The 16,090-nt window shown below is 38.6% G+C and overlaps 2 protein-coding genes across 3 annotated transcripts in view; one reads left to right on the top strand and one right to left on the bottom strand.

Annotated features, from left to right (window-relative positions):
- The window catches only part of PDGFD (platelet derived growth factor D), a 227,292-nt gene that overhangs the window by 96,381 nt on the left and 114,821 nt on the right, over nt 1-16,090 (bottom strand). The gene's annotated exons all lie outside the window — the stretch shown is intronic.
- Nucleotides 11,086-12,285, top strand: DDI1 (DNA damage inducible 1 homolog 1). The gene has a single exon (XM_036862398.1). The coding sequence runs from the start codon at nt 11,086-11,088 to the stop codon at nt 12,283-12,285; it is 1,200 nt and encodes a 399-aa protein (XP_036718293.1).

Raw genomic sequence — 16,090 nt, 5'->3', positions numbered from 1 at the left:
CTCAGTACATCCAAAGTCCATGCCATTAAGACCTATGTCAAACTGTCTACATTTTATTATATATTGTAATTACCGAATACATAAAACTGTGAGCTTAATTGACAGAGCACTCTCGAATCGGAATCAGCCAATTTAGAGCAACAATTGAGAACACTGTTACAGAATAGATAGAATTAGTGAAAGCTACACACCCACATTGAACCTGGAACCAGGCATCAAGATTTTGACCAGATGATGTGAGGTGTAAACCCGTCATGTTTATCTTTTTGTAAAATGTAAATGAATTGTTTGAGAATCTGGAAGAAATGACTGAAGAAAACCCACACACAACACAATAGATAAATATGTAACCACCACCACCACCCCTGCCCACCCAAATTCATTTATGGTTGTTTCTCCTCAGACGTTAACACTGAGACAAGGATGTGGGTGCAGACAGTCTTTGTTTGGGAGGGCATTCCAGGATGCACAAGGGAGAAGTGGATAAACTGAGACAGGGCAGGGAGAAAACCTAGTGAACACAGCATTGCCGTGGGCCACTGCAGTTCAACACCTCTGAGGCACCGTGTGGAGCGGACTTCAGAATTGCCCCACAGAAAGATGGAGAAGCTGGGGCATTTATCCACCAAATCCCATCTTTTGCTGCTTGAGAGTTGTTTCTGGAGACATTAGAGCCCCAGCACTTCCAAGCTGAGGAGGTCTGAGCAAGCTCCCCAGAGACATAGAAACTAAGACACAAGGGCTCTGGAAATGGGAAGCTGTCAGCATTTACAGGAACACAAGCCTGGGCTCAGGGAGATGGAGCTGGGGCAGCAACAGTATCTGCTTCAAAAGTACAAGCATAACAAAATCACAGCTTTGTTTATTCAGCAGTACTGTCTTTCTAAAGCACTGATAAACTTTTCCAGCCACGGGGCAGCAAAGGTAAAGACGTTCTGAATCTGCCTTCCTTATCTCCCTCTTTTCTTTTGGGCACACCTTCATCATCTGACTGTCAGTTCCCACATGGACTCTCTACAGAGTCCCTCAAACACCCTTTGCATTTTTGCCCCCGAAGCCAGTACAAGAGGTGGGAAAGCTAGGGCAGGCAGAGTTGTGTTCCAGCTGCACCTGACTCAGTGGCTGTGGCTGGGACACTGTCTTCTCAGACCATGAAGTGCCATTACATGCATGGTTCTCTGCAGTACCTCTTAAGGGTAGGCTTTCTTGAGATACTTGCCTTCCTGTTTTGATCCTAACCTATGCCACCCTGAAAGGAAGCCTGCTCCTTGGGCCTATATCCAGAGCATCAGAGTCTTAATTGTTTTCTCTGATGGTCTCAAAAGTAAGGTTCTTGCACCTCCAGATGCATTGGTGAGGGTAGACAAAAAGTAGTAGAAAGTAGTATTTAACCGATCCATTTAAAATATCTATCCTTTTTGTATTTTATAATGTTATACAGTACTACATATAGTTTGTAAATATACACATATTGAGAATGTGATCAAAGTTTCTTGTTGATTCTTTTTAACTAACTTCGAACCATCACAAAGGTTTGAAGGTCCTGCTCTGAGAGACTGCATCTGCTGTTCCACGGCCACAGGATCAATGACCACCATCAAAATAGCAGTTCTTCAAGGGGACTTCTAGATGGCTGTTACCAATTGTCCCAAGGAGTCCCCTACTGTCCAGTCCAAATGACTCTGGGCATCCACCCTGAGTGTTGATTTGCTCAGCTCTGTAAATTGCTCTGAGGATTTGGTTAAAAAATAAAAAAAAAGGACTTTGAGGAAGGTATGTGGAATGAGGCTCTCTCATTGTTCCATCTAACACATGACCATCCATAATAATGATTCCAAACCATAATTTATGGGAAAGACCATACTTAGACTTTTGGCATCAACCACAACAATTGGATTGTCTACTAACTTGACTTACTTTGCAACACTTTTAATTATGGTGAATGGATTGTCTTTTCATTATGTTCTTTCTGCTCAATAATAATTCTGTAAGCGCCTTACAAGCAGAACCTTGTTGTCTACTTCCTTTGGTTAAAAACAACACTGAAGAACAGCTCACAGACTGCTATGGTTAAAAACGACACTGAATAGGTTGTTGAGATAATACACTCTGAATGGATTTATTTTCAACTTTTGAAGGATACTTCTTGGGGTTTTGAAACAAAGTAGTGACAGACTCTTGCTACTACCCTGAGAAGCCTGGAGTGCAAGGTTGAAGAGAGTAGGGACAGCTCTAAAAGCACAAAAGCACCCAGTCCTAGTCAATGAGGGGTTAAAAATTAATCTACATATCACCTTCAGGATATATAAATTCTATTCTCTCTTCTTAACTTTTCCGGGTTGTTAATTATTGCCTCTACTCATTGAGGGAAAAAAACTTCGGTAGAGTGCTTTTCTATTTACAGGACAAATTCAAATTATCTATCCATTAAGCCCACAGCAAAATCTTATGGAAAACAGATCATTGTCATTATCCCTAGTTTATATAAGAGGATAATGAGCCTCAGAGAAATACATGCTTTGTCCAAGGGCATTCAGATAATGTGACAAATCCAGTGAACATAAACCCTCCTTTTTTTTACTTCAGAGCCACAACAGGCTTTGTCTTACTCATCTGTGTATCCAACCCAGTTCTAGTGTGTGTATATGTGTGTGTGTGTATGTGTGACTGTTTTTCCACTACTGCAGATATAGAATACTGTTGTTGTATACAAGGATAGAATAATGTAACTTGATTAAATGTTTGATACTAGTTTTTTAAGATGCTTGTATTTTGTTGATGTTTTTTGGTCACAGAGTCACAATGAGTTGATATTTTCAAAGGAAAGAACTTGCAGCCTTCTTTGTAAGAAGTGATTCACCTAGATCCTATTTTATTATAAGATAAATTCTTTTTCTCTTATTGAGGTACCTTTTATCTAGGATGATCCTAGCTATTTTATTTTATTTATTTATTTATTTTTTTAGCAGAATACAGGATAGGTGAGTTTTTTGTTTTTTTTTTTAACTTGGGTTTATTTATTTATTTATTTATTTATTTATTTATTTATTTATGGCTGTGTTGGGTCCTCGTTTCTGTGCGAGGGCTTTCTCCAGTTGCGGCAAGTGGGGGCCACTCTTCATCGTGGTGCGCGGGCCTCTCATCATCACGGCCTCTCTTGTTGCAGAGAACAGGCTCCAGACGCGCAGGCTCAGTAATTGTGGCTCACGGGCCTAGTTGCTCCGTGGCATGTGGGATCTTCCCAGACCAGGGCTCGAACCCATGTCTCCTGCATTGGCAGGCAGATTGTCAACCACTGCGCCACCAGGGAAGCCCCGATCCTAGCTATTTTAGATGAAGAATTCAATACCAGAAAGGAATGATCTACCTAGGACTACAAAAGAGAAGGTAGAGACCTGAGGCTAACTGCTAGATAAATTTGCTACATATCCATCCCAACAAACACAAAGTATACCTCCTACCTTAAATTGTCCCTGCTTTTTAATTTAGGCTGGCTTACTGCAAGTTCAGGAGTTGATGATCCTGTTTGGTTTAAATTTTTCTCTAAAGACATAGTCTGAGAGCACAATCTTAGTAGCAGAAACCATGACTTCAGTGGGGCTCCACTTTTTGATGTCAATCTAATGCCAGTATATTTTATGTTGTAGAAGCAGTAATTTATGAGTTATCCTTAACATTTGGTTTAGTGTCTCTTAGTCACAGGCATGAAGGTCTCACCACAATTCTACATTCTAGATGAAACACACTGAAGTAAGAACGTGAAATCAAACCATGTCTTCATTTAAGATTAATAGTAATTTAGGTTGTTTTGTAGAAAAATAAGGAGATACAGAAAAATAAGACTCAAAACTCAATAAGTTTTGTTAGGGTTGCCAAAGACATTTCTGTTCCATTTCATTTATAGTTTGTAAAGAAAAAAAAAAAAAATCAATGATCCTATCTTCTTTCCCTTCAACATCTGAAATTGGGTCTCTTATTTTGAAAGCCAGGATATGTGGTTTCTCTGATTAGTATGTGTCCTTTGGAGGCCTCCAAAGAGAGGCTATTCATGTTCTGTGAATAAGCAGCACTGAAATATTCTACCAATATATGAGTAAACAAAAGCATATCAGCAGTTAAGCACATTTTATGAGCTGAGTGAAACAGAATATTCATAAGTGGAATGGAAATGACAATGGAATAGAGGACAAGCCTGGGAGTTTCATGACTCTCAGAATAGAGAGATAGCCTACAGAGACATTAAGACTCCCAAACCATTCTGATAATAAGAAGGAAAATTCTCTGGACCTGATATCATTTAGATGGCCTAAGAAAGAATTCTCCTTGTATCTAGGCTGCTAAATTTAATTTATCTGAGCAAAATAGGTGAGTTGATTTCTCTTTTGTTTGCTATTTTTTTTTTCAATTGAAGCTTTTGTTTATCAGGCTTTCTCATTTTCATGGTTAGAATACAATTAAATTCTACAGACAGATGGGTTTTAGCCATGCTAATTACCATGGTGATCAATTAACTCAGCTGCTGTTTAGAATAGAGAAAGCTACATAAACAACCTGGAAATTTTGTCTTGTATAAGACAGTTGTAGAAACATCACCTATCATGCATATAATTCATAAAATATCCAAATGACCATGTTGTTGTGGTACAATGGGCTTCTTTATTTATTTGAGATCTTTTCAATATACCTCTCTTCTATCAGGAAACATACATCCATTCTATCTGACCCAAAGTGTCACAATAAATGAAGTGACCTGTCACATTACTGGCTTTTGTGGGGGCGTGGCTGGTGGCTGGAGGCCTCTTCAGACCCTTCCTGTTTGGACTGCATGCTAATTACTCTGTGCCCTGGGGTTAGATGTCTCATGTGTCAGAAGTGAATATATGTGGACAATGCAAAAACCGGTTACTTTCAGAACGTTTTGCCCTGTATTATCCATACATGTGTAGTATTATCAACACCTTTTTAAAAATTAAAGTATAATATTCACTAATTACATACACTCACACTGAAAGCACTTACAAGGACATTTGGAAATTCCTGATGCAGCCTCTACACATTTTCTAATAAAATATCTCCACAGGCTAGACAGTAACAATCTAAGACTGATAGGCAAGGCAATGCTACAGTCCTGAAGGAATCTTCACTAACTCTAAAGCAGATGAAGGTGAACTGAGAACAAGACCTATGCAGATTTCAATCCAGGCACTGCATAGGCTTTTCCTCCTGATAAAGACTGTCTCTTAGCTTAACCAGCCAGGCTCTGTACAGAAACAAACATGGGCATTCATTCTGTTTGTCTGTGTGGGTGCCTGTGTGAATGCTAGGGTTCAGGGAGAAGGCTAGACTATTATTCCTTCCCTGTACCAACCCTACTATTCTACTGCATCCATTTGATGATAGCATCTACAAGGAAACAAAATGAACAGTAAAATGTATGTGTGTAAGAGGAGAAAGGAGTCAAGTGTGTGGTATGACACATCAAGGAAAGGATTGTTCCTCCAAACCCAGGGGGTAAAATTTAACTATGGCTGTGACCAAATCATACTTCCAGGTTGAACTCAGTAGCACTTTCACCAGTGAGCTTTCTGCATAGTCCTACTCACTCCCTGCACCCCTCACCCAAACAAGTAACCTCTATCTCCTCTGAGCAAGCACAGCGTTTTATTTATACATCTATCACGACTCTTACTAATTTCTGTTACATAAAATGATTCAAAGTGCTTGAGTCTTATCTGGCCTAGGAGATACCTTGTTCTTTGGAGGAAAGTGACTCCTATTCATCTTTCTGTCCTCAAAGCCCCTACTCGTCCACTGATTTGCTCATAGGAAGTGGTCATTAAATATTTACTATGAGAAATTATTAACATGTTTCTGAGCTCATCTCCAAGTGGCAGAAAACTTAACTAGTTAAACAAATCTGTAACTTTCCAAATACATATTTTTTTATAACTAATTGGACCAAGCCAAGACACTTCCACTGGTTTCTCACTAGGACTAAGTACACAGGAAGGACAAAGCAGAAAAGTATAGAAACCACAAGTAAATTATTGATAGAACTATTAAAGTGTATTTGAACTTATAAATAGATCCCACTGGTATTTCTAAACTATCGTGACAGTGTTTTTGAGGTGAGCTGATTACAAGTTACTATAAACAAGAAAACGATAAAAAGTGGTTTGAATAATTTTCCTCAGTCACAGCTGAATTCGAAACATAAGGCCCTATTATCATTTCTGCTACTATTTTGTGTTATATGGCTACTCTCACAGCAGGAATAGGAAAATAAATACATTCCTTATCTAAGGTACACTGAAAGTTAAGAAAAGTAATTATCAACCCACAAAGTTATAAATTGTTTTTATCCTGTTTTTAATTTGTTACACTAAATTTATTTAATCTATAAATGTTTCCCTCACAGATTATAAGTAATCTTCAAACCTTCAATAAACAAGGTGGGCATCCCATAGATCAGAATATTTTTTATATTCTTAAGACATTGGAAGGGACCATAAAGTACAAAATCATAGCAGCAAACTTTCTTTAAAATGAAAATACACACACATGTATATTTAGACATGGAAAGTATATATACTGAAAACATTAAAAGTTATCAAGAGATTATATTACTTTCAATATGCAGTGTATACCTTAAAATGCATCTCTTTTTATGATAAGTTGTTAAAATGATAATCTATAAAATAAAGTAATAAATAAAGGCATGATAAAAATACTCCCTGATGAAAAGTGACACCATCTTCATTTCATTCTCAAAGTAATTGAAAACATATCCTGAGTGTGCGCTTGCTCTCTCTCTCCACGCATGTGTGTGTGTGTGTGCACACGTGTGCAGGCATGTGTGGGTCTTCTGTTCATATTCCTTATTTTTCTTACAATAAAGAAAAACCACTAGCTGAGTTCCCAGCAGACTAATTTCTCAGGTCTCATGAGTTTCTTCAATTACATATGTTTATATATTTAAGAGGACTTATCATGGTCTTTAAGCTTCAAAAATGGGCAATACTAAAATTTTAATAGGGGAAACCTCCAAACAAACTAATAAAAAGCTTAAACTTCCATTAGAGCATTTTTAACATGTCTATTAAATGATTAACTACCTGAAGAAATAAATGTTATTCATTAGTGGCAGTTCTGGCACAATGTATTGTATTGCAAACAGAAAAACAGCGGGAAAGTTAGCTGTTTAACCTATGAATACAGTGGGAAACTTAGTTGTTCAGCCTATGAATACAGCTTTAAAAATTCTGTATCTTTCCCTAAATGGCATTGAAAATCTCAAGTGATGATTTAACTGTTTTAATTAGTCTCAATTACACTTTATTTTCAAAGTAACACCAGGCATGTATTTAAAGGAAAAAAATCAAAATACAGCAAGCTAATATATTTGCTTAATGTGGTTTAATTATTGTATACACTACATAATGACATTCATGTAGTTATATTATTTTTTCAGATAAAAGACATTTGTTTTGCTCTGTAAAGCAAGAGATGGTACTTTAAACATCAACTCACTGTACTCAGTGGAACCATTAATTATCTGGATTTTTGCTGCATTAAGTTTTTATAAAGAAGCAAATTATAAAAGGTATTATTGTGGATTTACTTCAAAAAATAATTTTGGGGTTACTTACTTGGCCAGTATGAAATAAGTGTCATCTTTTCTATTTTATGGGTATTTAGACTATACAATGAGAATTGATTTTCTGAGTGATAGCCCTGAGACCTTGCAGGTGTCTCACTTATCAAAGAAAGATTCAATTATGTTCCTACATTGTACTTACCAAGGAAGAAAAGTAAGATTATATACTTCACAAAAACTCCTAAAGAAAGAGTTGCAATAACCTTCAGTTACCCAGATGAGTACCACTAGATAATTCAGATCTCCCATTTCCAAGTGGTCTGTGCAATAAGGATTTAAGGTATAAGAACGTTTTACATTTAGGAGTATCTTTATATACTCCCAATGATCCCCCATTTATTACATAATTAAAAGAGGTTTTTAATTAAAATTTTGAGGTAAGAGAATTATACATATGGTATTTGAATCACCAATAATACTGAGTAAAAAAAAAAAACACTTGAAAAAATCAAAGAATATACAAAATGAAGTACTAAAAAGCCCCAGGAGGCTGTATTTATCTTTTCAGATTCCAGGCTTAAACCTCTGTTGCAAATTGCAACAGAGGTTTAAGATCTGGATGGTTGAGTGGACCACAGAATCCGAAGGCTCCCTGCCAATCCTGACATCCTGTGATCTATGGAATGATGACAGTTAATTGGCCAGACCTTGAGTCTCTTTGCTTTCCACTGTGTGTTCTCAGTAAAGGGTAAAATAGTAAAAGGCACATAAATGCAAAATGCCACCAAAAGTAAAGAATTACAACAAGATAATAAAACATAATGAATAAAACTTAATTATGTTCAGTATGAAGGCAATGGTAACATGAAAAAAGTTGCTGGCTGCTTTTGATGTGAATCCTGAATACCTGCTTTGCCAAAAAAAAAAACCTTATTCTACAAAAATAATTTTATTCACTGCTTAAAAAGACAAAAACCCTAGTATTATCTCCCTAACTTATTAAGATTTTAAGAAACATTGTCTGAAGCTGGTTGGGGTAGGGGGAAAGGAATGTGGAATGTAAGCCCTACCAACTTCTCATCTGGTCCTTAGCAGAGTAATTTGCATATGAACATGTCTCACCTTATAGTTGTTCCCAAACTCAGAGGAAACCACTACTGATGTCTGATGAGGACACTAAGAACTGCAGAAGAAATTTATTGACTTAATATTGTTGGGCCAAAGGGCCATCCATCTCTATAAATAGTGAAAGATAGTTCTAAATAATTCATAATTTTCTACAAGAATATTATGATGCTAGTTTTTTTTCCCTTAAATTTTTATAAAATCCTCCTTATCATGAAGTGCTGCCTTTCCTGTTAAAGGCTCTAAGTCAGGCAGTCTTCTCAGCCTTGCCCTCCACCACAGCCCACCCCCACATGACTGACTTGTCATCTTTCTAAGTCCAACTCTTCCAGGAAGCCTTTCCTGCCCAACAGTCCTCTCCATATTCTGCATTTGTTCTGCATATATTATTAATTTCTCCCACATTCTGCCAGATTCCATGGTACTTTTTTAAATGCCCGATTTGTGTGTGTGTGTGTGTGTATGTGTCCTCTATTTTAGACTGCGCTCCTTTAAGAACACAGCCTGTATTTAACATTATCATGTGCATCCCCAAAGTTTTGCACGTGCTTCACACACAGTAGGCATTCAGTCAACATTCCAAACATAAATGAATATGAGTACGAAACATTAGGATAATTAGAGCAATGAGTGAAATATAGTCCTCCATCTGAGACAAACACATGAGAAACAGGGACACCTGCCCGCCCCCCCCTAAATTCTTTAGACTGATGCAACATCTTTCTCTAAGTAATAGTGCAGGTCTTCTGACAAGACTTGAAATAAGGAGAGGGGATGAGGCAGAGGATGTTGACTACCTTTTGGTTCATAAGAAAATACACTTGGGAAGACCAAGCTAGGAAAACATGACCTCTTTACAGGGCAAAACACATTGTGAAATCTAAAGAAAAACAACTGGCACTCAAGGATTCCTAGCTGATTTCCTTTTGCCCTGAGGCACCACGTTACCCTTGCCTTTGAGCCTCCACTCTGGTATGGGGCAGGGCTGTGCCCTAGGGTCAGGGAGTGAGGCAAATCTGGCCTCCAGTGTGGCATTCACCATGCATTTTACTACAGAATAGATGTCAGATTGGTCTCCTCAAGGTTCCTCTCACTCATCCATTCAAGGTAATGGCCTATTTCTAACCAGTCTCCTATTTTAGAGACCCTCTGTGTTTTCCACACAATTCTGCTCCCCAGATCCAACGGGTAAACATATCCTGTCCATTCTACTCAAGAAACACTTTAATTCTCCACTGCCTCTTACATTTTCGTATTCTAGCAAGAGCTCCCTCTTTAAGCCGTTGAGAAAGCCTCTACCTGGCCCTCCTGCCAAATTGCATGTCTTCCATTTGTTGTGAGAAACCTCTTCCTTAAATCAATTAAATAAAACAAATAAACATCGCAAAGACCTGCTTCAAATCTCTTCCATTTCCTTCCTTTTCTCTTTTTTTTCTCCCTCTTGGGGGGAAGGGTGGGGAGGGGAGGATTCTTGCTTATTGATAATATTTAAACTCCTTGGGCTCATATGTGACTCCTTATAACTTGGCTCCAATGAATTTTTTCCAGCTTCATATCCTGCCATTCGAATTCATGTACAGATTTATCCTATTAAGACATTTAATGTCTCACATTTCTCTGGAAATAACAGGCCTTGTCATGAATTCTTGCTTTACACATACAATTTTTTTGTCTCGAGTGACTCTCACCACTTTCCACATGGGAAATGCTCATCCTTCAACAACCACCTGTCTCCTCTCTCTAAAGACATCCCTCAGCATGCTGAACATGTCTGCAAAGTACTTACCTCCGGTATTGTGATTTACCCATTTACCATCAGTCTATCCCTAGAATGTGAGACCGTCAAGGGAACGCACCAAGTCTGATGTATCTTTTTTTATACCAAGCACATAGCCTGATACTTCCCATGTAGGAAACAAGCACTCACTGTTTGGGGGATAAGTAAAAGTACACAGAATACAATTCTCAAAGAACAAAATGTTAATATGTTGTTTAGGAAACGCTGAAACAATCTTTTTCAGACCATGGGTTAAATAGGCTTTGAAGGGCTAGCCTTGGAACCGAAGGGACTCGAGTGACTTTGTTTCTACGGGAACAGGTATTCTAAGTTCCAGGCAGCACACATACAAATGGACTTCAGAACACACGTGTCCCCTCAAGGTTCCACAAGGCCAAGCAGCAGGCACTGAGGCTGGTGGGTGGTCACCCAGACCGGTGAGTAGCTGCACCTCCTTGAGAGGTGAATGAACCTAAACAAGACACCAAGTCGTGAGGAGCAGTTGAGCCATCTACAGAGACCAGCTCCATTCAGTCAGTGAGCAACCCGATGCCCTCTGCCCACCTGGCCTTCCCGGGCCCATGCCATGCTGCTCACTGTCTACTGTGTGCGGAGGGACCTCTCCGAGGCCACCTTCTCCCTCCAGGTCAGCCCTGACTTTGAGCTCCACAACTTCCGTGTCCTCTGTGAGCTTGAGTCCGGCATCCCCGCCGAGGAGATCCAGATTGTCTACACGGAGCGACTCCTTGCCGACGACCACTGTTCGTTGGGCTCCTATGGCCTCAAAGATGGCGACGTGGTCGTTTTACTCCAGAAGGAGAACGTGGGGCCCCGGTCTCTGGGCCAGACATCCAGCCTGCCTCAGAGCGATTTCACCGGGACAGCCGTGCCTGGGACATCCAGCTCCCGGCAGCACCACCAGCACCAGCGGGCACAGTCGGCCCAGCAGTCCCGCGGCCTGGACTCTGGAAAGAAGATGACCTCTGCTCAAGGGCTGGACAGCTCCGCCCTGATCCGAAGCATGCTGCTCTCCAACCCCCACGACCTGTCCCTGCTGAAGGAATCCAATCCTGCCTTGGCCGAAGCCCTGCTCAGCAGAAACCTGGAGACCTTTTCTCACGTCCTGATGGAGCAGCAAAGGGAAAGGTCCCTGAGAGAGCAAGAGAGACTTAGCCTCTATTCTGCCGACCCGTTTGATTTGGAAGCTCAGGCCAAAATAGAGGAAGAGATCCGGCAGCAGAACATTGAGGAGAACATGAATATAGCGATGGAAGAGGTTCCAGAGAGTTTTGGACAAGTGGCCATGCTCTACATCAACTGCAAAGTGAATGGACATCCTTTGAAGGCTTTTGTTGACTCGGGTGCCCAAATGACCATTATGAGCCAAGCTTGTGCCGAGAGGTGTAATATCATACGGCTGGTGGACCGACGCTGGGCTGGGATTGCTAAAGGTGTGGGCACACAGAGAATTATTGGCCGAGTTCACCTAGCTCAGATTCAAATCGAAGGTGATTTCTTACAATGCTCTTTCTCTATACTTGAGGAGCAGCCCATGGACATGCTTCTAGGGCTAGATATGCTAAAGAGACATCAATGTTCCATTGACCTGAAGAAAAATGTGCTGGTGATTGGCACAACTGGCACACAGACTTACTTTCTTCCTGAGGGAGAGTTACCTCCATGTGCTAAGTTGGTAAGTGAAACTGGGCAAGACGAGTCTTCAGACAAGCAAATAGCAGATACTATTAAACATTCAGTCATGGATTCAGGACAAAAAAAGCATTGAAACAGGTTATAAATATGCCATCACATGAGGGAGTCTCAGGTCTCAGGAAATTATAAGACATGAGCTCACTGGCAATGTAATCATTAAAAACATCAGTAACCACTAAACCTGGCCTTGGGACTAAGTTCTCAGAGCTGTCACTACGTAAATTGTGATTACTTGATCTTGGCCCCTCCATTTCCCGTATCCAAAAATCACTAAACCTTATCCTAAGAAGGCTCTGGAGGCTCCAACTGATTTCCAGATAATACATGAAAGGAAAACCAGCCTCTTTAGAGACACTGCCCTATGAAACTATAGGATGGCTTGTCCAAACCTGTTGCTATTTTGCAGAATTCCCTGGAAAAAGCCATTGCTGCAGCTGCTACAATGCACCTATACAAAATTATTTTAAATCAGCACTAACAAGTGTTTATATTCAGAGAAATACATTTATTTTCACAGACTTTGTTTTCTTTAGGAAAGGTACTAGAAATGGTTAGTCAATTGTACTCTTGAGTTGATTAATATTTATAAATGTCTGTTTGGGGCAGCATCAGGGCCCATTTCCTCATGTTTTACATCTTCCCTTCCCCTGGACTACTGTGGAGTCATGCTCACTGAAATCCATTCCTAAAGGCTGTTTCTGCCATATTTGAGATAGTGGATTTTTCTCCTAGGATGTCCTAAAATAATTTCCTCTTTCTTCTGCATTCAAAGAAACTCTGGTTGTAAAAGAAAGGCAATCAAATAGACTTTTTTTTTTAAATTATCATGCTTCTTGGAAACATGAAGATTGGGAGCCTCGTGGTTGTACTGCGGTGGTAGTGGGAGGTAGGGACAGGCGGTGGTCTAGGTCCCCTAATCCTCTTTCTGGTCTGTTTTATATATTAAGCTGTTATTACATAAATATTGTTTGAACAAAGGGTTTCACTTTTAAAATAACATTTGAAAATTTCTGAATGAGATCTCTAAGGCCTCATTCAGCTCTACGGTCCGTTCTGACAAAGCTACTCTCCATTACTACTGATAGTGGGAAATAGAAGATTCCCGACGTAATTACAATCCACAGCTAAAACCCTGAGAGACAAGGTTCAGCTGCCTGAGGCCATCAGACTCAGAGAAAATGTTTCAGGGCAGTAATCCATCAGGACTAGTATTAGAATACAGGATTCAAAGTCAAATGATATATATGTTCTGATTTTAGCTCTATGTTAATTAGGCAAATCAGCTTACATACAGTACAACTCAGTTTCTCATCTATAAATTGTTTCAGAGGGGAGAGTCATTTTCAGCTACTAAGACTACATTATGAACGAGGATATCCTTTATGTTTTCCCAACAAGATCTAAAGCCACCCAAAGCCTTTCCAAAGGCTACAGAAAAAAAAAAAAATAATCTTCCCCTGTAGGTCTCCCTTTCTTGGTCGGCTTCTAGGTAAGACTAATAATCATTTTCTATAGAGTCTCCTCTCCCCTTCCAGCCATCATCAGTTCGCCTCCCAGTATTCTTCTTCTTTATAGGTGTTCCTATGCTCATGTCATTTCCCAAACCTTGTCTACATTTGTAACAGGGCTTACATCCAGTAGAGTTACTAAAAATGACAAATAGACTTCTTTTCTACTTTTGTTTCTAATTAAGTACTAAAGACAAAGGTAATTGACAAAATGAAGGAAGAAATTCAGAGTAAAGCCAGGGATAAGCAGTTAAATGCCTGTGAAAGATGGGAACTGACCTGATAAATGCATGGATTCCTGCAGGGATAAAAATTAGCAAACTCCTCAGTATTTTCTGCTGGACGGAGTTTCAGGTCCATTTATGCAAAAAACATATCTCATAAGCATATGTCACACGGGGCTGCTCAACATAAAGGTTCAGTATATGGTGTATCAGGATTTCTAACCCATAAAAGCCAATCAAAAATCACCAAATTTTTAAACTAAAAAGACAGTTTGCATGATATCAAATCCCACCACACTCATTTGCCCTTCTCAGACGAACATCACTTCTAATGTAGCTATGATGTTTCAGGACCAGACTTAGGTATAATTCTTTGTTTCTTATTTTGAGTTGAACTCTATTATTCCATAACTTCCAAAAAGTTAGTCTTCATTCTTCCTTTTTTCAAGAACACACCTACTTTCTTTGGCACACAACAATCCTTTTAATATATGAAATCAATGTCATCTGAAATAGTCTCTTTTGTAGGCTTTCACCAGATTCTATAACTGCTCCTCATTGGAGAAGTTTGGAATCACCTAAAAATTTCTGTCATGTTCCTTTGGATATATTCCAGCTTCTAAATATATTACTTGAGTAGATGGATTGGTAAATGAAAATACTTCTATTGAATTGAAAAGCAGTGATCTCAAAGAAAAATCAATAAACAGAGTGAATTAATTAAGCAATGTCCTTGCTGATTAATTTTTTTAAGATCATTGTTTTTCAAATCAGAAAGTATTTTGAAAATTAGTTGTATGGATTTAAAGTCTTAACTCAGTCCTGTGTACACTTGAATAGATCTTAATTAACTTTTAAATGGATTAGTTTTAGTAAAAGACAGCATCTTTTGCATGTCTCCTATGTAAATCAGGTACTAAGTAAAGTATTTTACATATACTAGTACCATTAGTCTTCAGAATAGACCTTCAAAAGAGTTATCATTTGACTGTATTTTACAGATAAGAAATTCAAGGCTCAGAACTATTATGAAACATTCAAATATCCAAAGCTTACTGTTTTTTAAACTTTTTTTGACAAAAATCTGCATTTTAAATTGTGACCAAGTTTTACATCACACACACACAGGCAAAAGCACACAAACATCTATCTTTGAAACAAAAAGATTCTTGAAGTAATATGAAATGTTTTATCCTTTCCTAGCCTATTTCTTTAAAATATTATATTTTATTATTTTAAAAATATTTCAGACATGCCCCACTAACTGTACCCAAGGTCTCCTGATCCAAAATTTGAAAGGCCCTGACCTCCCAGATTGCCTGATTCAAGTCTTTCTGATTTCAAATGCCAAGTTCTTTCTAATATGTAACCTTCTTGACATGACCCATTTTAATTCTAGATACTGGCACAAAATTGTTTCAAAGTTTCATTTTATGAAGACTACCAAAACACTACCAGTAAAAATGGAAACAGAGCAGCAGTAATCAGAATACACTCAGCAATTATTTACTGAACATCCATGAAACAAGCACTGAGCCAGGTTTTTATAAGCATGAAAATGAATAAGGTACAGTTCTAGACCTCAAGGTGATTACACCTTTGTGTAGCGGTAGGAGACAGTCTTGTGATCAACTAAGAACAAACAAGGTAGACATGTAATCAGTACTATGTTAGTGCAAATGAAGGAATAAATTTTAATTGGGGAGTTATTTTTAAAATAAATAAGCAAGCCAGTAAAATGTACTTTCAATATGTCTAAAATGACCATCACTGATGCTAGAAAAAACAAACAACGAACCATACTCTCCTCCTAAAGTTCAGGTTGCTAATATACAACTTACAAGTATCTACTCTTGGGAATTTACTACCTGAAAAATGATGAACAGTTCTTCATTTTCTTTATTCCCATTAGAAATCATGATAAAGTAGACCACATGATGAAATAGACATAACCTGTTTAAAATAACAAGCCATTTTAAAATTCCATCAAGCCTTTGCTTTCACCAATGTCCACTGAAATACCCATCTTACCTAAAAGAAAATCACTTTGTTAATAAGCATGCATTTGAAGATTATAGCAATGCATTCTGCCACAGTTAAACTGGAAGACTGATAATATTTGAGATTAATAGAGCATATATATAAT

Source organism: Balaenoptera musculus, chromosome 8 (genome assembly GCF_009873245.2).
Source record: "Balaenoptera musculus isolate JJ_BM4_2016_0621 chromosome 8, mBalMus1.pri.v3, whole genome shotgun sequence".
NCBI classification, from domain to species: domain Eukaryota; kingdom Metazoa; phylum Chordata; class Mammalia; order Artiodactyla; family Balaenopteridae; genus Balaenoptera; species Balaenoptera musculus.
Note: the sequence above shows the minus strand (reverse complement) of the source record. Positions and strands in the feature narration are given on the sequence as shown.